At 35.1% G+C, this 24692-nt stretch overlaps 1 protein-coding gene across 8 annotated transcripts in view; it reads left to right on the plus strand.

The window, feature by feature from the left end:
• Positions 1-24692, plus strand: part of TASP1 (taspase 1) — a 237763-nt gene that overhangs the window by 37219 nt on the left and 175852 nt on the right. For all 8 annotated transcript variants that reach the window (XR_003622916.2, XM_057530053.1, XM_057530052.1 and 5 more), the window contains 3 exons: positions 6951-7071; positions 14480-14564; positions 24160-24239. Coding sequence is in view for 7 of the 8 variants with exons in the window: in XM_057530053.1 (XP_057386036.1) it covers positions 6951-7071; positions 14480-14564; positions 24160-24239 (286 nt within the window). In the remaining variant the exon portion in view is untranslated. The remainder of the gene's footprint in view (positions 1-6950; positions 7072-14479; positions 14565-24159; positions 24240-24692) is intronic.

Consider the following 24692-nt stretch of genomic DNA (forward strand, 5'->3'; position numbering starts at 1 on the left):
TATCTTTTAGAAACTGAAAATTCTGTTGCCTGAATTTATTCATTTCTCTTGTTTCAACTGTGAAAAGATTGGATTCTTAACACTCTGTTACATTTTTTCTGGCATTTCTTTATAGCGGTAACCTGTAGGAATCAGTAGGTATCAGCTTGCTTAAGGGCTTATAGTTCACAGTGATCAGTCATTCTATTTATATCTGTTTGTAATTAACTCCTATTCATTCTGCAAATATTTATTGAGTACCTACTGTGTACCAAGCATTACTTTAGACATTGGGATACAACACCTAAAAAGACAAATTATTGTACTTACAGGGCTTACATTCTATGGGGAGAATTAGACAATTACATATAATGTCAAGTAGTAAAAAGTACCATAAGGAAGAATAAGATAGTAAGAGAAAAAATCACTGGGGAAGGTTGGGGAAATGCTAAGTCAGTATGGGGAGGACTGACCTGCCCAGAGATGTCACATGAACAAGATGGGGGAGAAAGCTGTGCAAACAAAGGTGTCGGGGAAGGAAGTCTTGGGTTTGAAGGGAAAGTCTCTTCTTATCCCATTTTATTCTTCTTTCTAGTACTTACCATCATGGGACATCAGCTATTTATACATGCAGACATACGTGTATGCGTATGTTTCTATACACACACACACACACACACACACACACACACACACACACACACGCAGTCTTTATTTACTGACTCTTTCCCCTACTATAATTGCTCACTAAGCTCAGCATTTCAAAATGTAAAAGCCCTCAGGTGGGAGTGTTCCTCTTGTGCAAGAATTACAAGGAGGCGTGTGGCTGGTGCATAGTAAGGGAGAGGAAGAGAGGGGCCAGATCACGTAGGGCCTTGTAAACCTTGGAAAGTAAGACTTTATATTTTATTCTAAAGTATGACAGGAAACCATTGCAGGTTTTTGAACAGGGGAGTAAACAGGATTTTAAAAGGATCGCTGGCTACTGATTGGATATAATGATTGCTAGTTGTACAAAATGATTCAGCTCAGAAAATCAACAACAAATGACCATGTAAAAAGCTTATGTACATTATAAGGAGAAAGTTAGTATATGGGGTGGTCAGTTTATACTGAGTGATAAGTACAATTTTTTTTCAGTTTTATTGAAATATAATTTATATACAACAAAATGCACCAATTTTAAGTGTACAATTTGATGAGTTTTGACAAATGTAACTACCAATGTAACTACCAATACAATCTTGACATATAACATTTCCGTCACCCCCAAAATTCTCTCATAATGCCTGTCTGCAGTGGATCCCCTCCTCTCAGCCACCCCTGGCAACTACTATCTGCTTTTTTCATAATTTGGCCTTTTCTAGAATTTGGTATAAATAGAATCATACATTATGTGGCCTTTTGTGAGTGGCTTCTTTCACTTAGCATAATGCTTTTGAGATTCATCCATATTGTTGGGTGAATTAGGAATTTGTTCCTTTTATTGCTGAATAGTATTTCATTGTATTGATACATCACAATTTGTTTATCCATTTACCAGTCGATGAGCATTTGTGTTGTTTCCCGCTTTTGGCTGTTCTGATTAAAGCTGATATGAACATTTTCATTCAAGTCTTTATGTGGACATATGCTTTCATTTTTCTTGGATAAATAGTTAGGAGTAGAATTGCTGGATCTATGGTAAGTGTATGCTTAACTTTAAAGAAACTGCCAAACTATTTGCTATTTTTATTCTTACTAGCAGTGTATGAGGGTTACAGTTGCTCTACTTTCTTGCCAAAACTCACTATTGTTGGCCTTTTAAATTTAACCATTTTAGTGGTATCTCGTGGTTTCAATTCGCATTCCCTAATGACTAATGATATTATGCATCTTTTCATGTATTATTTGCAATCTGTTCATGAAATTGTTTGCCCATTAAAAACTTTGGATTGTCTTACTGAGTTGTATGATTTTTTTATATATACTGGATACAAGTCCTTTACCTTTATGTTTTGTAAAACTTTTCTCCCAGGCTGTGGCTTGAATTTTTAAAATAAAATTTTAATTTTAGAACAGTTTTAGTTTTACAGAAAAATTGAGAAGCTAGTACAGAGAATTCCAGTACACCCAGTACCTCATCTTCCCCATCTTCCCTATTAGCATCTACATTAGTATGGTACATGTTTCACGGTTAATGAACCTGTATTAACACATTATTATTAACTAAAGTCCATACTTTATTCAGATTTTAGTTTTACCTAAAGAAATAGTTTAGTTTTAATGTGAAAATCTTTTTTTGTTCCAAAGTGTTTTTCACCTTAGATTATATTTTTCATCTCTAGAAGTTTGATTAATTTATTTTTTCATAGCTTCTTTTTCTTCTTATCTTCATGTTTTCCTACACCTACTTGAACATATAGAGTATGTTTGTGAAAGCTAGTTTAACATTGTTAGTTAACATTAGAATTGTTTGCTAGTTCTATCATCTGTCATTTATAGGTCTGTTTTAGTGTGGTAATTTCTTCTGGTTATGAGGCATAGTTTTCTGCTTTTTTGCATGCTGGTCATCTTTGGTTTTTTTTAAACACTGTGCATTTTACATCTTTGGGAGTTGGATATTGTATTATTTCTTCAAATATTGTAGGACTTTGTTCTGGGACACTGTTGTGTAAATCATTTTGATCCTTTTGAGGCTTCTTTAAAACCTTGTTAGTGCGAGTCTAAAGTAGCCTTCTTTCTAGGGCTGATTTGGCCCAACTCTAGACGTTACCTGAGACTTTTCCTGATGTCCTCACTCTGGCTGATGGGAACATGACTTATTCTCTCCTCTGTGTGAGCTCCAGGGATTGCTCAGCTTACTCTTTTCCAGAGGTTCTTTCTGTGGCCTTGGTAGCTTCCTCACAAGTGTATGTAGGCTAATACTCATTTAAAGTCTCAGGGTCCTACAGGCCTCTGGCATTCTCTCCGTGTAGCTGTCTCCTCTTTGCACCCTGTGCTGCATATTCTAGCCTTCCTGGACTCCGTGAACTCATAACTTTGTCTTCTCAACTCTGGAAGAATGTCGGCTCTTTTTTGGGTTCCTCTTCCCTGTGCTGTGGTCTGAAAAGTATCTCTAGGAATTAAGTGGAGGCACCTGATTTGTGTCTGTTTTTCTCAGGATCACAGTCCTGTGCTGGCTATTGAATGAAGTCTGTCTGTTTCATATATTTTGTCTGATTTTCTAGTTAGGAGGACAAATATGATCCCTATTATGCCTTCATAGAAGCAGAAGTTCAGTAGACACACTTTTGAACTTATAAGTGTATTTTGAAGTAGGAGAAGTATTTCTGAAAAAAAATCACTTCTAAGATATCCTTTAATTTTCTTATATCCCTTTTTCTTAGGTTTTTAAAAAAAATTTTATTTATTATTTATTTATTATTTATTTTTGGCTGTGTTGGGTCTTCGTTGCTGTGCAAGGGCTTTCTCTAGTTGCAGCAAGCGGGGGCCACTCTTCATCATGATGCGCGGGCCTCTCACTATCGTGGCCTCTCTTGTTGCGGAGCACAGGCTCCAGACACGCAGGCTCAGTAGTTGTGGCTCACGGGCCTAGTTGCTCCGTGGCATGTGGGATCTTCCCAGAGCAGGGCTCGAACCCGTGTCCCCTGCATTGGCAGGCAGATTCTCAACCACTGCGCCACCAGGGAAGCCCTCTTAGGTATTTTTGAAATGTCAAATTTAAACATCGGGCAAGAGTCATTTTTAGAATAATTTAGTTCACTTTGTGATTTCTAACTGTGTATTAGATTGAAATTAATTTTGGAGAGCTTATTTGCTGATATATCCCATTTTAAAGATTGTTGAAATGGCATATATACTGTTATGATTTTGTATATATATTTTGGGAATTACTAAATATGGATGCTTTAAATTTTTCTCACATTTCAGTTCCTTTCTCACATACTTTGAAAGATATATGTGATTAGGCAAGGGAGGTTATGTAGAGTAAAAAAAAAAAACCCTTGTAATATGGTGGTAATTTACTTGTGCTTACTTGTACAATCTCTCTATTCAGTGTCATAGAGGCTTCTGACCTGGGTCTTTATATGTTTGGATATATGGGTTCAGGCTTTTGAGCACGAACCACCCGCTCTTGCTTGGCCCTGCAGTAAACCTTTCTCTGCTGCTCCCCCAATATACATACATACATACATACATACATATATATACATACATATATATGAAATAATTCAGGGCAAGGATTCAGTCTTTATCTGTTCTAAATCATAGTCCTTCTTTAGTTGTGATCTCTTTCCCAAGATTTAGTTGTGAATTGATTTAAGTGGAATATTCACTTGGAAGGCCTTATTCAAACTCGTTACACTTAATTACGCACTTTCTTTCCTTCATCTTATAAAATGCCCCGTTTTTATTAATGGTTTTATTTATCTCTCAAGTTTGGAAGTTCTGGTCCTTTTCTCTCTCTTTCTATTTCCTTCTGCCTGCTGCTGTCATTTCATATCAAGTGGTTAATGTTTCAAGCCTGCATTGTAAAATAGCCTCCAGTTTGGTCTCTCTGATTTCAGTTTCCTCCCCTTCCTTTTCATATATCAATAATATGTGAATGTCAGTTTATGTTTCCTTGGCCAATATACTCATCTTGACTTTTTCTTCTACAGAAAGCTTGAATGGCTTCTCATTATTTTCCCAATCAAGTCCAGATTCTGATGAGTGGCATGGAGCAATCTCCATATTTGGCTCCAGCCAACCATGTTTCCTAAATGTGTCTTCTGTGACTCTGACACTTTACGGCCTCCTACGTGTTGCTCCCTGCATATCCATCAAGTGGAATTTTCTAGCCCCCTGACCAGTCTTTGGTTTTGTTTTACATCCTTCAGGAAGTCTGCTGTTAACTTCTTCATCTCATTCTGGGCCATTTCCTTTTGAATCCTCAAAGTACTTATTGTTTGTATCACTCACTTTCTATTTAATTATACAACCCTTTTGTTGTCTTCAGTCTGTGATCTTACTTCTAAAATTCTTTGGACAATTAGATTTTCTAACTGCATTAGAACAAAAGCCCTGGTCTCAAATACCTGACCCCTTTGCTCAAGTTATAGGTACACATTAGGGAGATCTTAATGTTGTGGTCTGTTTTCCTTGGATCCAGGAAACTGGGGACATTTGTAGATAATTTTGGGCATTTGGTGATCTTTAGGTTGGTAAAAAATTGCCCTGGTTTCCTAGATAATATTGGTCTTAGCTTAGAACATAGTTAATTTTTCTGTATTGACTATGATTTCTGACTCAGATATTCTCTTGCGTTTGGATATCTTGTTGTCCCAGCACCATTTATGGAAAAGACTATACTTTCTTTTTTCTTTTTTTTTTTTAATACTGTAACTGAAACTTTATTGTATATATATTTTCACTTACTAAATTGCTGAACCCAGTAAAGTAGTATTTGTTTTCTGCTTTTTTAAAAAAATTAATTTTTATTGGAGTATAGTTGATTTACAGTGTTGTGTTAGTTTCTGCTGTACAGCAAAGTCAATCAGTTATACATAAACATATATCTACTCTTTTTTAGATTCTTTTCCCATATAGGTCATTACAGAATATTGAGTAGAGTTCCTTTTGCTATACAGTAGGTTCTTATAAGTTATCCTTTCTTTATTGAATCATTTTGGCATCCCTGATGAATTGACCATAAGTGTAAGGCTTATTTCTGGACAATTCTATTGCATTGATCTACATGTCTGTCGTTAGCTATATGTCCATATCACACTGTCTTGATTAATTTGTAGTAAGTTATAAAACCTAGAAGTGTGAGCCTTCAATTTTTAAAAGAAAGAAAGTGTTTTTCTTTTAAAAATTGTTTTGACTATTCTTAGTTCCTTGCATTTCCATATGAATTGTAAGATTAGTTTGTCAATTTCTGCAAAAAACAGCAGCTAGGATTTGATAAGGGATTGTGTTGAATCAGACCAATTTGGGGAGTATTGCCATCTTAAAGATATTAAGTCTTCTGTTCTATGTACATTGATGTCCTTCCATTGATTTAGGTCTTTAATTTTTTTAAAACATATTTTATAGTTTTTACTGTACACCTCTTATACTGCTTTTGTTAAATTTATTCCTATTTTATTCTTTTTGATGTTATTGTAAATTGAATTGTTTTCTTAATTTCATTTTCAGATTTTTCATTACTAAGGTATAGAAATACAACTGATTTTTGCATATTGAGTTTATATCTTGCAATCCTTTTGAACTTTTTTATTAGTTCTAATAGTTTTTTAGTGGAGTTTTTAGGATTTTTTTATACAAGATCATGTCATCTTCCAACAGAGGTAATTTTACTTTTTCCTTTCTAATCTAGATGCTCTTTGTTTTTCTTTCTTGCCTAATTGTCCTGTTCAGAATATCCACTATAATGCTGAAAAGAAGTGGTGAGAGTGAACATTGCTGTGTTGTTCCTGATCTTAGGGGAAAGGGTCTTTCACCATTAATTATGATGTTAGCTCTGGACTCTTGTAGATGCCCTTTATCATGTTAAGGAAGTTCCCTTCTATTTCTAGTTTTTGAGTGTTTTTCTCATGAAAGGGTATTGGATTTTGTCAAATACTTTTTCTCTATTAATATGATCATGTTTTAAAAATTTGTTTTATTCTTTATTTTATTAACATGGTGTATTACAGTGAGTTTCAGATATTAAACCAAACTTGCTTTCCTGGAATCCCTCTTGTTCATGGTGTATAATCCTTTCATATTTTGCTGCATTTGCTTTCCTTGAGGATTTTCGTGTCAATATTCACAAGGTATATTGGCCTGTAGTTTTCTTTCCTTATGATATCTTTGCTTTGTTTTGGAATCAGGGTTGTACTGGTATCATACAATGAGTTGGGAAGTGTTCTTTCCCTTTCTAGTTTTTGGAAGAGTTTATGAAGTGTTGACATTAATTCTTCTCTACGACTAATGGTATTTTAATGTTTGTTTTTATCTTTTAGGATTCTCCTTTTACAAATGCAGGAATGGGATCTAATCTAAATCTCTTGGGTGAAATTGAGTGTGATGCCAGCATAATGGATGGAAAATCCCTGAATTTTGGAGCTGTTGGAGCATTGAGTGGTATGTGAACATTATAACACATTATCTCTATTCTTAGAAAAAAACTGACTATTACCATTTCGTTCCTCCTAAAGACTTAGCTCAGTTGTTTTCGTCATTCTTACTTGGAATAGTGTTGAAAACAAACATTGTTTTCTTTTACGGAATTTAAAACAGAAAATCTTACCTACAGATAGAAAGAAAACAGTGAAATAGCTTATGTCCAAGTCTTTGGTTAGAGTTTGATCATTCTCCTCCATCTCCTCAAGAGATTACAGACATGTAAAATGGGAGTTAGCATATTCTATTAATTTTGCAATTATTTGAATACACAAATAATATATTTTTATTGTTAAAAAATTCAAATGATATAAATAAAATTTACCTTTGATCTTCCAAATCTTTCCTTCCAAAACTCTCCTTAGGAGGTTTAACCAGTAATATAATGTGCATTTATCCATATTTATATGTAAGAGAAACATAGTTTTGCACATATTTTTAAAAAATCAATGTACATATTATTTTGAAACTTTCTTTTTTTCTTTAAATAGGATGTCTTGGAGATTTTTTCCACATCAGTACATATAAGATATAAATGTTTTGCAGTTTACTTATTAAAACAAAATATACATGAAGGGCACAGATTTTTAAAAAAAATATTTTATTGGAGTATAGTTGATTTACAATGTTTTGTTAGTTTCTGCTGTACAGCAAAGTCAATCAGTTATACATATACATATATTCACTCTTTTTTAGATTCTTTTCCCATATAGGTCATTACAGAATATTGAGTAGAGCTCCTTTTGCTCTACAGTAGGTCCTTATTGGTTATCTATTTTATATATAATACTGTGTATATGTCAATCCCAGTATCCCAGTTTATCCCTCCTCCCCTTCCCCCTGGTAACCATACATTTGTTTTCTACATCTGTGACTATATTTCTCTTTTATAAATAAGTTCATTTGTACCATTTTTTAGATTCCACATATAAGCGATTTTAAGTATAAAACTTCATTAATTTCTAGATGTATATAGCCATGTAAACCACCACCAAATCAAGACATAAAACATTTCCATGTCAAAATATAGAACATTTCCAAACTCCCAGAAGGGTTCTTTATGCCTCTTCCTAGTTTATACCTCTTGTACTCCCCTCCTACCCGCTCCCCCTTGTCCATTAATTCTGACTTTAGGCACCATAGATTAATTTGCCTGTTCTTCAAATTCCTATGAATGGAATCGTACACCTCTGTGTCTGGTTTCTTTTGCTTAATGTTATGCCTGTGAGATTGATTTATGATTTGTGTCATAGTAGCTTTTTCTTTTGTGTTAGTAGCATTTTATTGCATGAATATAAAATAACTTATTCTCTTGGTGGATATTTAAATAATTTCTAGTTTTTGACTGTTACGAATAAAACTCCAGTGCATATTTTTGTGCATGTCTTTTGGTAGACATATGTACTTATTAATATTTCCCTTGAGTATAAACCTAGGATTTGGAATGGTAAGTTTAGGTACGTATGTACTTTGCTTTAGAAGATACTGTCAGACAGTTCTAGAAAGTAGTTGTTACAATCTATACTCCCACAATGTATGAGCATTTCAGTTACTCTGCATCCTTGGCAATGTTTGATATTGATATTCTTTTTAAAATTTAGTCATTTTGATATGTGTGTAGTGGTATTATTGTTTTAATTTGAGTTTCTCTGGTGACTAATGATATTGAGAACCTTCTCATATGCTTATTGGCCATTTAGATGTCCTTGTTGTGCAGTGTGTTCAAGTCTTTTGCATACTTTTTATTGGATTATTTTTTTTATTGATTTGTTGGAGTACCTTATATATTTTTCATACAGATCCTTTGTCAGATACATGTATTGTGAATATCTGCTCCCAGTCTGTTGCTCACTTTTCTAATGAAGTTTAAGTTATCAACCTTTAATGTTATGGTTAATTTTTATTGTATTTTGTTTAAGAAATCTTTGCCTACCCAAAGTTTTGAAGGTAGCTTCCACTGTTTTCTTTTAGTAGTTCTATTGTTTTTAACCCTTCACATTTAGCTTTCTTATCAAGCTCAGATTCATTTTAGTGAAGTAGGAACTGAAATTAATTTTTTTCCCTCTTATGGATATCCAAATGGCTCATTGCCATTGTCAATAGAAAGGACAGTTCTTTCCTCATAGAATTGTGTTGGCAAATCAGGTGACTGTATGTGTAATGGTTTGTTTCTATACCTTCTATTCCATTAATCTGTCTATTGCCAGTCCCACACTGTCTTGATTTCTGTAGCTTTATATTGTATTTTGATAATTTGATAGTGTAAGACTTCCAACTTCCTTTTTCTTTTTTTTTTTTTTCCTTAACAGTTGTATTGGCTATTCTTTTTTTTTTTTTTTTAATAAATTTATTTTTGGCTGTGTTGGGTCTGAGCTTTCTCTAGTTGCAACGAGTGGGGGCTACTCTTTGTTGTGATGCATGGGCTTCTCATTGCGGTGGCTTCTCTTGTTGCAGAGCACAGGCTCTAGGCGTGCAGGCTTCAGTAGTTGTGGCACATGGGCTCAGTAGTTGTGGCTCGTGGGCTCTAGAGCACAGGCTCAGTAGTTGTGGCGCATGGGCTTAGCTGCTCCGTGGCATGTGGGATGTTCCTGGACCAGGGCTCGAACCCATGTCCCCCACATTGGCAGGCGGATTCTTAACCACTGTGCCACCAGGGAAGCCCCGGTATTGGCTATTCTAAGTTTATGGCATTTTCATAAAATTTTTAGAATCAACTTGTCAATGTCCATAATAAAACCCTGCTGAGATTTTGACTGGTATTGCATTGAATGTATAAAACCATATGTGGGCAACTGACATCTTAACAATATTGCATATTCCTGTTCATGAACATGAAATATGTACATTTGTATAAATATTATTCATTTCTTTCTCAGCAGTGTTTTATGGTTTTTAGTATAGATGTCTTATACACCCTTTTTATTAGATTTATTCTAGATACTAAGTTTTTTTGATGGCTATTGTAAATATATATTTTAAAAATCAATATCCAGTTATTTTTGTATTTAGAAATACAGTTGAGTTTTGTGTATTGGACTTATATTCAGTGGCCTTGATGACTTCACTTATTAATTCAGGCAATTAGAAAAATAGATTCTCTTGTAATTTCTGTATACACAGTCACATCATCTTTGAATCATGGCAGTTTTTTTTTTCCTTTCTAATATTAAAAAATTTTTTTTCTTGCATTATTGTGCTGGCTCTGACACTTGGTACAATATTAAATATAAGCGGTGATAGTGTGCATCCTTGCTTTGTTCCTGGTCTTAGAGGGAGAGCATTAGATATTTCACCATACTGTGTGCTGGTAGTTGTAGGATTTTCGTAAATGCTCTTTATGAGGTTGAGGACGTTTCCTTCTAGTCTTAGTTTGCTGATAATTTTTATTTTAAATGGGTTATTGAATATCATTAAGTGCTTTTCTGCATCTTTGGCTTTTCTTTTTTATTTTGTTAGATATGATGGAATTTATGGTTGATTTTTGAATGTTAAACCAACTTTTCATTCCTGGCATAAAGTCAGGATTGTAATTTTTTATCTTTTTCACATTCCACTGGATTTAATTTACTGATGTTTAAGATTTTGACATCTATGTTTATATAATAGATTGGCTTTAATTTTACTTTCTTAAAATATTCTTTTTAGATTTTGGAATCACGTTATGGCTGGCCTCATAAAATGAGTTGGGGTTTTTTTTCCCCTCTATTCTTTGAAAGAGTGTGTGTACAATTGGAATGGTTTTTAATTGTTTGGAAAATGCATTAGTTATTTTGAATCATTGGAGTTTTCTTTTTGGGAAGTTTTAAATAAATGGGATTCAATTTCTTTACCAGTTATAAGATTATCTATATTTTTTCTTACGTGTGTTTCCCAAGGAATTTGTCTTTTTCATAGGAGTTGTCAAATTTATTTGCCTAAAGACTTTATTGACTTCCAGTTTAATGTCACTGTGGTCAGAGAACATATTCCGAATGGTTCCAACCCCTTGAAACTTTCTGAGACTTGCTTTATGGCTCAGCTTATGGCGTATTTTGATGAATGTTCCATGTGTACTTCAAAAGAGTATTCTGCAATTGTTGGGTGTGTATTCTATGTATGTCAACTAGGTCAATTTACTTATTCATTGTTCCAATCTTCTGTATCTTTTCTGATTTTTGTTATAGGTAAGAACAGCATTTCAATTAGTTTTAATTTCTTTTATTATGAGATTTTATTGGTATCTAATGAAATTTCATATTTTTAAAGGCCATTAGCATTTCTCTGTGAACTGTTTATACTTCTTCTGTGGCTTGCCTTTTACCTCTGTTTATAATGTGCTTTATCATATTGGAATTTAAAATTTTATTTGTCAAACTTATTACTTTCCCTTTTGTGGCTTTTGTATTTTGCATTTCTTAAGGTTTATCTCCCTCATAATTGTAACTACAGTCACTTACATTTTCTTCAAATACATGTGTAATTTATTTTTCATTGGCTTCTTGAATGCATTGTTTGTTGATCAATTTCCAAATTGATCAGCAAGTTGTCCCTATATAATTTATTGAATAACAACAGTAACGATAATATTAAGTACCATTTATTGGGTGAGTATTACATACATACCATGCGATGTTCTCCGGTAGTTCATGTATGTTAAATCATTTAGTTCTCACGATAACCTTCTGATGTCAGTACTCTTATCCCCATTTTATAGGTGAGGAAACTGAGACACAGGAGAGATTCAGTAGTTTGTCCAAGGTTACTGTATCAGTCTGGGTCCAACTAGGGGACAGAAACCACACAGCATTTTAAACAGGAGAAGCTTAATGTAAAGGGCAGAGGGAGACTACCCAGGTAAGGATAAACTTAGAAGGGAGTTCAGACCTCACAGAAAAAGGTGTGGCTGCAGCCGACTGTTTGACAGCCCACTTTTTTGCTGGGTTACCCAGGCCACGGTCACTGTGAGAGCAGAAACAATCCTGGGGGCCTCAGGCTGATAGGTGGGCACACAGAGGCCAGGAAGCCATGGGAATTAAACCTTTGTTTGCAGGATGAGGATTGGGCTTTTGGCTCCCTAGACAGCCAGCCCCACAGGATGCTTTGCTATGGGGCTGAGGAGAAGGTGTGGGGATCAGTGACTTGAGCTGGGCCTGGTCCTGTTCTTTCTGGGGCTGTCAGCTATGCCGCTGTGGCCTGAATCAGGAGTTGGGGAAAACATGGTAGCCAAATGCTGGAGAAAGCTGCACCCTGCAAGCACTTAGCACTGGAGAGAACCTTGTGGACCAGATTGTGAGAATAACTGGTGCTCTCCTGGAGCCTGGCTGGCAGGCCACCTTTTCCTCCTGCACTGTGTCTCCAGTGCCCTCTACTGACAAAGCTGACCCGTGTGCCAGCTGGCAAAGGAAACATAGTTAAAAGGCCCATATCCACTTCCACCCATAAGGCAACCAAGGGTGAATTTATAGCTGAGAAGCGATAAATTGATAGCTGGTTTATAACAGTCTGACTCCCATCACTCTGTGTTCTTTCCACCTGTCATAGATAGTCCATCCTTTTCCTATTCATTTGAAATACTATCTATATCATGTATTAAATATCCACATGCACATGTGTTTGTGTCTCAACTTTAGCTTTATTCTATTCCATTGATATATTTGTCTATTTTGTACCCAAACCACACTCAATTAGAATAGCTTTTAATAAAAAATGGTTATTTTGTAAGGTGAATACCTCTTCATTTTTTTACAAAAAGTTTTTTTCATTTTTTTTCCTGATGAATTTAAGAGTCAGCTTGTCATGCATCATAGAAATCCTTTTGAAGCTTTGATGGAGAATTTATAACTTTGAATTTGTAAGTTAATTTGGTAATTATTAATGTCTTTACAGTATTGAATCATCACATACAGAAATAAATTTATTTTAAGAGCTAGTACAGAGATCTAAGCTTTTCCTTTCTTTGATACTTTATACAGTCTTTGGGGGGGCAGAGAAGTTTTTGGTGTTTAGCTAAATATCTAGTTTTGTTTTAAGGCAATCTGGTGACCTATATTTGAGGGTGTTTTTAAAATTTTTTAAAATTTTATTTTTGGCTGTGTTGTGTCTTCGTTGCTGCACGCGGGCTTTTCTCTGGATGCAGCGAGCAGGGGCTACTCTTCATTGTGGTGCACAGGCTTCTCATTGTGGTGGCTTCTCTTGTTGCGGAGCATGGGCTCTAGCCGCGCGGGCTTCAGTAGTTGTGGCACACAGGCTCAGTAGTTGTGGCTCGCGGGCTCTAGAGCACAGGCTCAGTAGTTGTGGCGCACGGGCTTAGTTGCTCTGTGGCATGTGGGATCTTCCTGGACCAGGGCTCAAACCCGTGTCTCCTGCATTGGTGGGCGGATTCTTAACCACTGCGCCACCAGGGAAGCCCAATTTGAGGTTTTTAGTCTCTTTGTATCCCACTTCTGTTTTTGTTGTTGTTGTTGTTGTTAATAGTGTTCTGAAAGGCATCCATAGGTTAGTGGTTAAGGGCATGGTCTCTGGCATTAGCTGCCTTTGTTAAAATCTCAGTGTGTGATCCTGGGCAGGTAACTTAACCTGTGCAAATGTTTCCTCAGTAATCAGATAGGGTTTATAACTGTACTTATGTGATAGAGTTGAAGGATCAGTTAAATAATCTGATACATTTAAGGGTTTGACACTGGGCCTGGTGCATACTGGATCCTAAGTTTCTGTCACTGTCTTCTGTCATCATCATTGTCATGTTTGTCATTGTCATTGTCATGCTAGCAATTTTTTTCATGCTAATACTTTCTGTCCTATTTTTCCTCCTAGGTAAGCACCCTTTTCTCACTGTTCACATTTTGTTTTCCCTTCTGGAAACAATCCAAACCATATTTTAAGTCTCAATCTTGTATATACTTGGCCTCTTCTCCCCACCCTTACCCATTTGTAGGACTTTCTCTTTATTCTTTCTTGCAGGTGAGATTTAAAATTTTTGGCCATTAATTTTTCTCCCCAAGGTAAATTTGAAGCTGTTTGTAATCATGTTTATTCTTTAGAGGAAATTCATGGTTTTGATAATAGATGCCAAATTTTCAGTTTATTTTTTAAATTCTATACTGAAATCTATTAAAAAGGAACTTAAATTTGTATTATTGCAAATTCAGTCTTTGCTGCTGTAGCACATGACAAAATGAGAATATATGTTTTATATTTGTTCTTATATCTATAAGTATTCATATATTTGTCGATTTGATCCTTATTTTTCATGATAATTAACGGTTTTCATTAGTATATTTAAAGACAGTTTTCCGTGATATTTAAAAGTTGTCATATTGAAACAGCCACAGAATTGAGTGGGAAACTTGAAGACTTTTTGACTTCATTTTCTGCCAATTTTATTTTATAGGAATCAAGAACCCAGTCTCAGTTGCGAACAGACTCTTGTGTGAAGGGCAGAAGGGCAAGCTCTCAGCCGGCAGAATTCCTCCCTGGTAACTGTTTTGTTCTTCGACTTTCCCTGGGTCTTTGGTCTTTGGTGCATGCAGTGTTTGAAGGCTATTTTTATCCACAGAAAGATGATGCAGTTGGTTACACACCAGCAGTAGCTTGCCTTTGAGAGGAAGACACGCTTTGTTCTGTGATCTTGGAACATTATGAATACTTGATAAGCTCCGGTTAGAATAGAATATTATGGATTAAAGCAGAAAAGAGATCAGTTAATTTTAGGTTTTGTAGTCGATTATAGAGATGCTTTTGCTGTTAATAAGTGTTCAACTGGGGTCTTTTTTTTTATAAAACTTTAAAGTATCATACATGTTTGAGACCAGAGTCTAAACTCATTTTTAATTTTGAGAAGTTCTTAGAATAAAAGAATGTAATTTTTCTTTTCTGGAGAAACATATTGTGACACTAAAATTAGTAAAATTACATCTTTTCTCCAGCATTAACATATAATTTTCATTAAAAGAAACTTTGAACTTTTCAAATATTTATGAAAGTAGAGAGAACATTTGAAAGAGCCCTCATGAACCTACCATCTAGCTCCAATAATTAACAATATTTTTGCCCTTCGTCTATCTCATGCATCTCTTTCCTATAGTATTTTAAAGTAAATCCTCACCATCGTATTTCATCCTTAAATAGTTTTGTAAATTTCTCTGTTTGCAAAATGTAATTACCATCCTGTTAACATGCCTAATAATATTAACAAATATGCCTCAATACTGTCTTATACTCAACCATCTTATACTTCAGTACTATATGTATTCAGCATGCCTGAACATATTAAAGTTACATTAATACCCTCTGTTGAAAGTTGTGACAGTGGTACTATAGAAATCACTTTATTTGACTGTTATAATTTCAAGTCATAGAAAATAAATTAATATAGTTTTGAAAAATCTTGAAAGCTTTTACCCAAATATATTCACGATATCCCTGTTTCCCATGTCAAGAAAATGAAACATGTTAAGAAATGTTAAGAAAGTGAAACATTACCAAGAGATTTGAAGCTGCCTAGACTGGACCCTTTCTAATGGCATCCTTATCCATTTCACTGTCCCATACCCTTACCCTGACCCCATCTCTGGCCCTGCCCCTAGGTAGCAATTGTCCTCAATTTTAGCTTTTCTCATTCTCATATATTCCTTCATAGTATTAAACATATACAGTACAGGCATACTTCATTTTATTGGGCTTCACAGATGCTGCATTTTTTACAAATTGAAGGTTTGTGGCAGTTGTACTTCAAGCAAGCCTATTGGTGCCACTTTTCCAATGGCATTTGCTCATTTCATGTCTCTGTGTCACATTTTGGTAATTCTCACAATATTTCAAACTTTTTCATTATTATTATAGTTGCTATGGTGCTCTGTGATCAGTGATCTTTAATGTTATTCACTACTATGACTTGTTGAAGGCTCAGATGATGGTTTGCATTTTTTAGCAATAAACTGTTTTTCAATTAAGGTATGTACAGTGTTATTTTAAGCATAGTGCTATTGCACACTTAATAGAATACGCCATAGTATAAACATAATTTTTACATGAACTGGGAAACCAGAAAATCTGTGTGACTTGCTTTATTGCAATATTCACTTTATTGTGGTGGTCTGGAACTGAACTTGCAATATCTCTGAGGTATGCTGGCACTTTGATTTTCTAAGTCTACATAAACATGTACATAGATATACAAAAAAGTTCTGGAAAGAAGGTTCCCAGACTCACCATAATTACCTCTAGGAAGGAGAAAGGAGGGAACATGATGAGGCAATTGTCAAAGGGGATATGTGCAATATTTTTATTTTTTACAAAGATAAAAAATATGCGAAAAAGTGATGGCCATCTCTGTATTAAAATTGTATCATAAAGTGATCCTACAATTGTCTGGAACTAGTGATCTAATTTTCTCACGTACATAGTTCTTCAGCTTTATTTTTTGTTTTCAAAATTGCTTTGACCATTTTAGGCATTTTGCATTTTCATGTGAATTTTAGAATTAGCCTGTCAATTTCTGTGAATAACCTGCTGGAATTTTGATTAGGTTTGTAACTTATCCATTTTTTAAGGTCTTCTTTAACCTCTGAACAGTGTTTTATAATTTTCAGTGTACAGATTTTGCACAGTTTTTATCAAATTTATACTTAAGTATTTCTTTTTGATGTGATAAATTGCATATTTTAAAAAGTTAAATACCAGTTGTTCCTTGCCAATATAGAAATATGATTAATTTTATTATATTGATATTCTAGCTTAGGAATTTGCTAAATTCATTTGTTCTCATACTGTTTTTACAGATTCCATAAGATTTTCTACATAGATAGTTCTGTCTTCTGGGCATAAAGATAGTTCTTTAAGTAATAAAGATACTTATTCTTTCTAATGTGGACTCCTTTAGTTAATTTCTTTTTCTTTATTACACTGGCTAGCACCTCCTATGCAATGTGAAATCAAAGTGTGAGAGTAGACATCCTTGCCTTGTTTGTAACCTTAGGGAGGAAGCATTTGTTCTTTTACCATTAGGTATGATGGCTGCTATAGGTTTATCATAGATGCTCTTTATCGTGTTGAGAAAGTTCCCTTCTTTTCCTAGTGTGCTGAGAGTTTTTAATAGGAATGGGTATTGTACTTTTTCAAATGCTTTTCTGCATCTGTTGCAATGATCTTATAATTTTCCTTATTTTGTCAGTTAATATAGTGATTGGTTGATTTTCGATTGTTAGAGCAACAGTTGTATTCCCGGGATAAACTCCACTTGGTTATAATGTATTATCCTTTTTATATGTTATTGGATCCAATTTGCTAACATTTTGTAAATAATTTTTGCATCTATGTTTATGAGAGACATTGGTCTGTAGCTTTCTTGTAATGTCTTTGGTTTGGGTTCATTTTGCTTCTTGAATATGTAGGGATATATAGTTCATCAAATTTGGAAAATTTTTGGCTATTACTTCTTCAGATATTTTTTTCTGATTCCCCCTTCTCTTCTATCTTCCAGGATTCCAATTACACGTATATTTGACCTCTTGTAGTGGTCCTACAGATCACTGATAATTTGTTTACTTTTTCCATTCATTTTTCCCTTTGTTTCATTTTGAATAATTTCCATCGCTGTTTTCAAGTTCACTAATTATTTTTTGGCAATATCTAATCACCTGTTAATCCCATCCAGTTTATTTTTCATTTCTGACATTATAGTTTTTCTCTAAAAGTTCAATTTGCATCTTTAAAAAATGTCTTCTATGTATCTGCTTAACATGTTTCATATTTCCTGTAGCTTCTTGAGTATATGAATACAATTATAGTACCTGTTTTAATATCTTTGTTTCCTAATTCTGTCATCTTTGTCATTTCTGGGTTGTTTTCAATTGAATGATTTTTTCTCATTATAGGTTACATTTTCCTGCTTCTTTGCATGTTTGGTAATTTTTTATTGGATTCCAGACATTGTGAGTTTTGCCTTATTTTGTGTTGGATATTTCTGTATTTTAATTCTAGAATGTGGTTAATTTATTTAGAGGCAGTTTCATCCTTTCAGGTCTTGCTTTATACTTTGTTACATGCAACTAGAGAAGCATTTAGCCTTTAGCTAATTTTGCTTTGCTGTTGGGCAAAACCTTTCTGAGTACTATAACAGATGCAACTAGAATGAGGTTTTTTACTTTGGTGGGAACAGGAGCTGTTTCTGGCCCTGTGTGAACTTGGGGATTGCTTCCTCTAAAACTTTCATGTGATTCTTTCCCAGGCTTTGGATGATTTCCTCTTACACACACACTGATCTGTACTCAGCTGAAGACTATAGGGGGACTCTGTAGATTTCTTGAGTCCTTTCTCTGCACAGCTGTCTCCTCTCTGGTTCTCTGCCCTGTGAACTCGGCCACCTGGGCTTCTCTGGATGCCCAGCTCTCTCTCTTCAACTCAGAGAGACTGCATGCAGGGCTCTGCCTGAGTTCCTGTTCCTGTGCTGTGGCCGGAAACTCCCCAGGCAGTAAGCTAGGGCAATCATAAGGTTTACCTTGTTTGTTTCCTTTCTTTAAAGCATCACTGTCCTGTGCTACCTACTGTCTAATGCCTGAAAACTATCATTTTCTGTATTTTGTCTGATTTTTCTTTTCCATTGGTTCAGGCAAGAGTGTAAATATATTCCCTGTCACTCCATCTTGTCCAGAAGCATAAATCTCTCACATACCTGCAAGTTCACAGTATACCTGCAGTAGTTTAAAAAAACCCAAATTCCCTGAGTATCCTAAATAAATAAAACAAATTTATCATGTTTTTACTTTAAGCTTGTTTACGCACAACCCTAATAAGTCTAGTTATCTAATTTCTATAATGATAATAGCTAAAATTTATTGCATTTGTACACTATGAGAAGCATTGTTTTATGTGGTTTGCGTGCATTATCTCATAAAATCATTATGTGATTTATGAGGGTAACATACATTTTGCCAACAAAGAAACTGAGTACCATACTTGACACTGTTATGCTATTAAAAATTTATGGAGTCTGTCCTTATCACATTAGAAGCAGCAGATTAGAACCCATAGAGTAGAATCCTTTTATAATAGTAAGAAATAATGTTTACACCCATTTAGTTATTCATTCACTTACCCATTCCTTCATTCAGCAAATATTTTTTGTTTACTTCCTGTATGCCAGGCATAGAGGTAGAAGAACTATCAAAAGCAGATGGAGGACTTAGAAACTGTGGTCTTCTGGTGTCATCTGTTGAAGAGGCAGGTGACTCTATGGGGGCAGCAAGGCACTGGGTGTTTTCTAAGAAGTCTTTAAACAAAAAGTTCATCTGTCTATATATCTCATTGAGGAAGACAGGGAGTGTATTTGTTTCAGCTGTATCTAAATTCTGTTAGAATTTTATAAACTCTTATTGCTTTGTTAGAAAAACCCTCAGCAGAACTTTAGGCAGAATGGTATTTCTATTAGCTGATAATTTTTTATGTTTTAATTTTCTGGATATTGCCACCATGATATGATGTATTATTTAAGTATTGGTGTTTGGTCAGATTAGTAGAATATTTGATATCCTCATAAATTTGGTGGGCCTACTATCATAAACTGTGTCGTATTTTCCTGTTTATTTTATTTACAAAAGTAAATAAATTTTATTTATTTTTACTCTTTCCTCCTTCATTATGATAGGGTACAACTTTGATAGGCATAGCCATCTAGAACAGGGGTTGTCAAACTATGGCATGTGGGCCAAATCTGGACTACTGCCTGTTTTTTGTAAATAAAGTTTTATTGGAACACAGCCATACCCATTTGTGTACATATCGTCTATGGCTGCTTGTGCTCTGCAAAGGCCAAACTGAGTTGTTGCAGCAGAGACATCTGGTCACAAAGCCTAAACTGTTTACTATCTGGCCCTCTACAGAAGAAAAATTGCGGACTGCTACCCTAATATGTTATAGAATAAGTTATAATTTTTGGAAATTATGTTTCTTTTGGTGAAAAAGGGAAAGCTAGAAAAGCATTGTTGCTCATTAGTCGCTCAGATTTTTTGAGATGCAAATTTAATTTTTGGTACATTGTTTATTTAAAAATACTATTCAATCTACTGTATTTCATAAATTCATTGATTTTAGTACCTTTGTTGTATGAATGTGAAAAGAAAATTTAAAAACCTATAGATTAAAAGAGACATAAGAGAGCTATCAACTAATCAGGAGGTATGGATGGGTTAGTTGGGTTCCCCTTCAAACAAAATAGTTTAAAAGGCAAAAATAACAATAATAGCAAAAATTTTATGAGACAGTCAGGGAAATGTGAACATCGATTGAATAAACTATTTTGATTCTAAGGATTTATTGTTAATTTTTTTAGGTGTGAATTGGTTATGTTGTGGTTATTTTTTTTAGAAAGTTATTTTTTGAGATGCATGCTAAAATATTTATATTTGAAGTTATATGATATCTGAGATTTGCTTCAAAATAATCTGGGTGGGAGTATAAATGAATGAGATTAGCAATGTATTAACAACTGATGAAAATGGGTGATGATCCTTTGGGTTCATTACACTATTCTCTGTAATGTATATGTTTGAAAATTTTTGTAATAAAAATTTTAAGAAGAGTTAAATCCTTATTATTTAATTTGGTCATTATGTGTTATTTCCACATACAGCAGGTTCTCCCTTATTTGCACTTTATGTGCTTGTAAGCTTTAAATAATCAGTAGCCACCAAATTGGTGGTCTTTCTTCAGTTCTGTGTATTTATGATAAAGAAGTAATAGGTAAAATATATAGAAATCCATTTTTAAGTCCAAAGAAGCAGCTGTCATTTTCTCCTATATCTTTCTCATCCAGCATAATGCATTTTAAGCAGTTTTGAGAGCTTTCTGAATCACTAAATTGCACATTTTTAGACTGACTACATAGTGTCATGGTTTTTGAAAATTTCCCATCCATGAAATTGTAATTGACCTCACTGTGTTTTCGGGTGTTTGGCTACGCTGGCACTTCAGTAGCTCAGCTTGTTGAAGGTTTTAATAATCCCACTCAGTGCTGGTCTCAGAAGTGTTGCTTTTGATTCTTAACACTTTAGACTTCCTTTAGTGTAAATTAAGGAGAGCTTAACACAAGGAAAATGCTGTCCTTTAGAGAATTTTGACACCCTAGTTTATTGTTGAATAACTTGCCAATGTTTATCTAATGCTTAGTGTGCTTCAGGCACTGTTCTAAATGCTTAGCATATATGGACATCAATGAAAAACAAAGATCCCTGTTGTTGTGAAGCTTACAGTTTATTTGAGGGAGATAGATATAAACAACAGAGATAATATCATCAGTTATAAAGTATATGGTATGTGAGAAGGTAGAAAAAAGAAAAAATGTAAAAAGGACAGAATGAGAGGGATTGGGAGTACTGGGTAGAGGAGTGCAGTGTGTTGGGTACAGTTTTAAATTGGCCTCATCAGGGAGATATGTTTAAACAGATGGGGAAATTTGCCATTTGGGAAATAAGGAAGATCCTGACAGGGAACAGTCAGGGTGAAGGCCCTGAGGCAGGAGTCCCCTTGGCATGTTTGTGTTTTGTAAGAGGCTGGAGCAGAGTAATCAAAGGGGCAAGAGGAAGAAGAGAGGAAGGGAGGAGGGAGCAGAGAGGACCAGATCACTTGGGAGCCTGGAGATCCTGGTGAAGGCTCCAGTTTTCATGCTAGAGTCCTCAGGAGGGGTTTCGCAGGATTTTGAGAAGAGAAACGTCATTACCTGACTTGTGTTTTACAAGGATGTCACTGGCTGGTGTGTTGAGATTAGACTGGGGCAGGGGACGGAGCAAGGCGAGCATGGAAGTGATGAGGCCATTGCAACACTGCAGGCAATAGATGATGGCGGCTCAGACCAGGGCGGTGGCGGTGGTGAGAAGTGGTCAGATGCTGGATGTGTTACCAAGATGGAATCGATGGATTTTTCTAGTGACTTGAGGTGAAACTTCTGTGAAAGCTTTCTCCTTGGAGAGTCAGAAGAATATTTGAGAAAAATCTGAATTGGTGCTGCATTTAGTGTTCTGGGAAGAGATTTTTCATTTTTGATAGTTTAGATTTTAGCGAAAGCTCACGTAGCTTTTTAGCATTTTAAAATGATTTCAAAAGCAGTTATATGCCATTTTGTGTGATGTCAAACTACTGGACAAGTAATTTTTGGTAGTAAGGAAAAGTCAGGATCTCAGAATTCTTATCCATAAGATGGCATCCAAATATTCACCTTCCTGTGAATATTGTACAATGCCTAACGTATTTAAAACCTTGCATAGCAGACAACGGCAAACTAATTTTTTAAAAAAAATTAATTTATTATTTATTTATTTTTGGCTGTGTTGGGTCTTCGTTTCTGTGCGAGGGCTTTCTCTAGTTGCGGCAAGCAGGGGCCACGCTTCATCGCGGTGCGCGGCCCTCTCATTATCGTGGCCTCTCTTGTTGCGGAGCACAGGCTCCAGACGCGCAGGCTCAGTAGTTGTGGCTCACGGGCCCAGTTGCTCCGCGGCATGTGGGATCTTCCCAGAGCAGGGCTCGAACCCGTGTCCCCTGCATTCGCAGGCAGATTCTCAACCACTGTGCCACCAGGGAAGCCCCGGCAAACTAATTTTATTTAGAATCAAACCTATGAATGATTAAGAAATGAAAAATAAAACTAAGCTTATGTTATAAAACACTTTCGATTCCAGATGCTGGGATAGAACCCCAAATGACGAATGGTAGTGCTGAGAATACTAGATTCAGCTCCAAACTTCTGTCCTGATCATTTAATTTAATACTTCAGCATCTCTTTTACGTCTTCACGTGAAGAGAGTTTATTTCTTATATCAAAGTCTTTTTCTAGCAGAAGGAAGTGCTACAAATGCTGTCAGGACAGCTCAACTTGCATCCAAGTTCCTACCTCAGTTATTCTTCCATTTTCCTTTATGTGACAGCTTTTCTTTGCAGTTTCTTTGCAGTGGTCTTCATTTGATACAGGAATAGGAGGAACTTTTCTATTTTTGGAGTCCTTTAGAATTTTTTTTAAAAATGGAAGTTTGAAGAGGTATTCTTGTTGGCTCTCCCTCCTCTCTTTTTTTTAATGCTCCCTCCATTCTCACCTTCATATATACTGGAAAATAGTTACTGGGCTTAACCAATTTGTTTCTCATTGGAACCATTTGGATATGTTTCTGAGTATCAACTTAGACTTTCTTCTTCTAATCTGTCAATCAAATCTAAAGACTTCAATATGTATTACTTCGAGTTTTTAGTGTTGGAATGATTAGAGGAACAGAAACAAAAAATAGCAGGAAACTAATGAGTAGGCACTAGTTCAGGGAATCCATTACTATCTGGCTGAGAGCTTTAAGAAGTTGGCTGTGGAAAGAGATGAAGTGATTGATTATTATGGTAACTGCTTGCTATTACTGTGTTAGGGAATGGGGTGGTTAATTATCCTGCATGCTATTTGAAATCTTTGAAAGGTAGTCTTTTACAGTTAGCTAACAGTATCCTTTTATTCACTTTGTTATGTTAAAACTTGCAGTTTGGGACTTAAAAAAATTACTTTTGGGACATACCACACTGCTTTATTTACCACAGTAAAAATGATTCTGACAGCCATATGTATATTTTTATTACATTGAGGCTTAGAAATGTAAGTGCATATCATTGTGTTTGGGCATCTCTGGATGTACCCCACTCATTTTGGGTAGATCCAGGTGTTATACTAGGCAGGAATACCAAATCTGAAGACATTCACTTAAGCTTTGACTCTTAATCTGATGAAATAGATCTTGTACATAAACTGAGAACCACAGTTGATCCAAGATAAATCTTAATATTTTCCACTGGGAAATCAACTATTTTTACTTCTTATGTTGCATTTTACCAATTTTTATTGGTTAGTTATTGCAAATGATATTGTACCATTTCCACTTGTAAAATTTCTAACTTGGGGAAGAATTAAAAGAATTTTTTAGGCATATAGCCATTTTGAGGTATTGCAAAATTGTTTCAGTTGCCTTACTATATTACTTATATTACTTTATTGAATATGTAGGAGAAGATGACACTATGAATTTTTAAGAGTAATTTTTCTGTCATTAGTTTTTTAGTTGGAGAAGGAGCCTACAGATGGGCAGTAGATCATGGAATACCCTCTTGCCCTCCTAACATCATGACCACAAGTAAGTAAAAACTTTTCAAAATTAAGCTGTATTAGCATATATATCTGAAAGTGTTACATTGCTTTTGATTCATATAGTACCTATATTTAAGGAAGAAAGCTTGTATGTTGAAATGTTTTAGTTAAAAGATAAATAGAAAGTTATTTGATTTTAAGCCGCCTTTATATTCTTGAGATCCCCCCACTCCTGCTTTCTCATGCTTTTTAAAAATTTTTTGGCTGCATTGGGTCTTCATTGCTGTGCGTGGGCTTTCTCTAGTTGCGGCGAGCTGGGGCTACTCTTCATTGCGGTGCGCAGGCTTTTCATTGTGGTGTCTTCTCTTGTTGCGGAGCATGGGTTCTAGGTGCACAGGCTTCAGTAGTTGTAGCACTACTCAAGGATGAGCTGAGGAAAGCCTATCTAGGTACCAAGTGTATGAGAAGGAAGAACAAAAGTGTGACTGCAGAAGAGTTA

Source organism: Balaenoptera acutorostrata, chromosome 15 (assembly GCF_949987535.1).
Source record: "Balaenoptera acutorostrata chromosome 15, mBalAcu1.1, whole genome shotgun sequence".
Lineage (NCBI taxonomy): Eukaryota > Metazoa > Chordata > Mammalia > Artiodactyla > Balaenopteridae > Balaenoptera > Balaenoptera acutorostrata.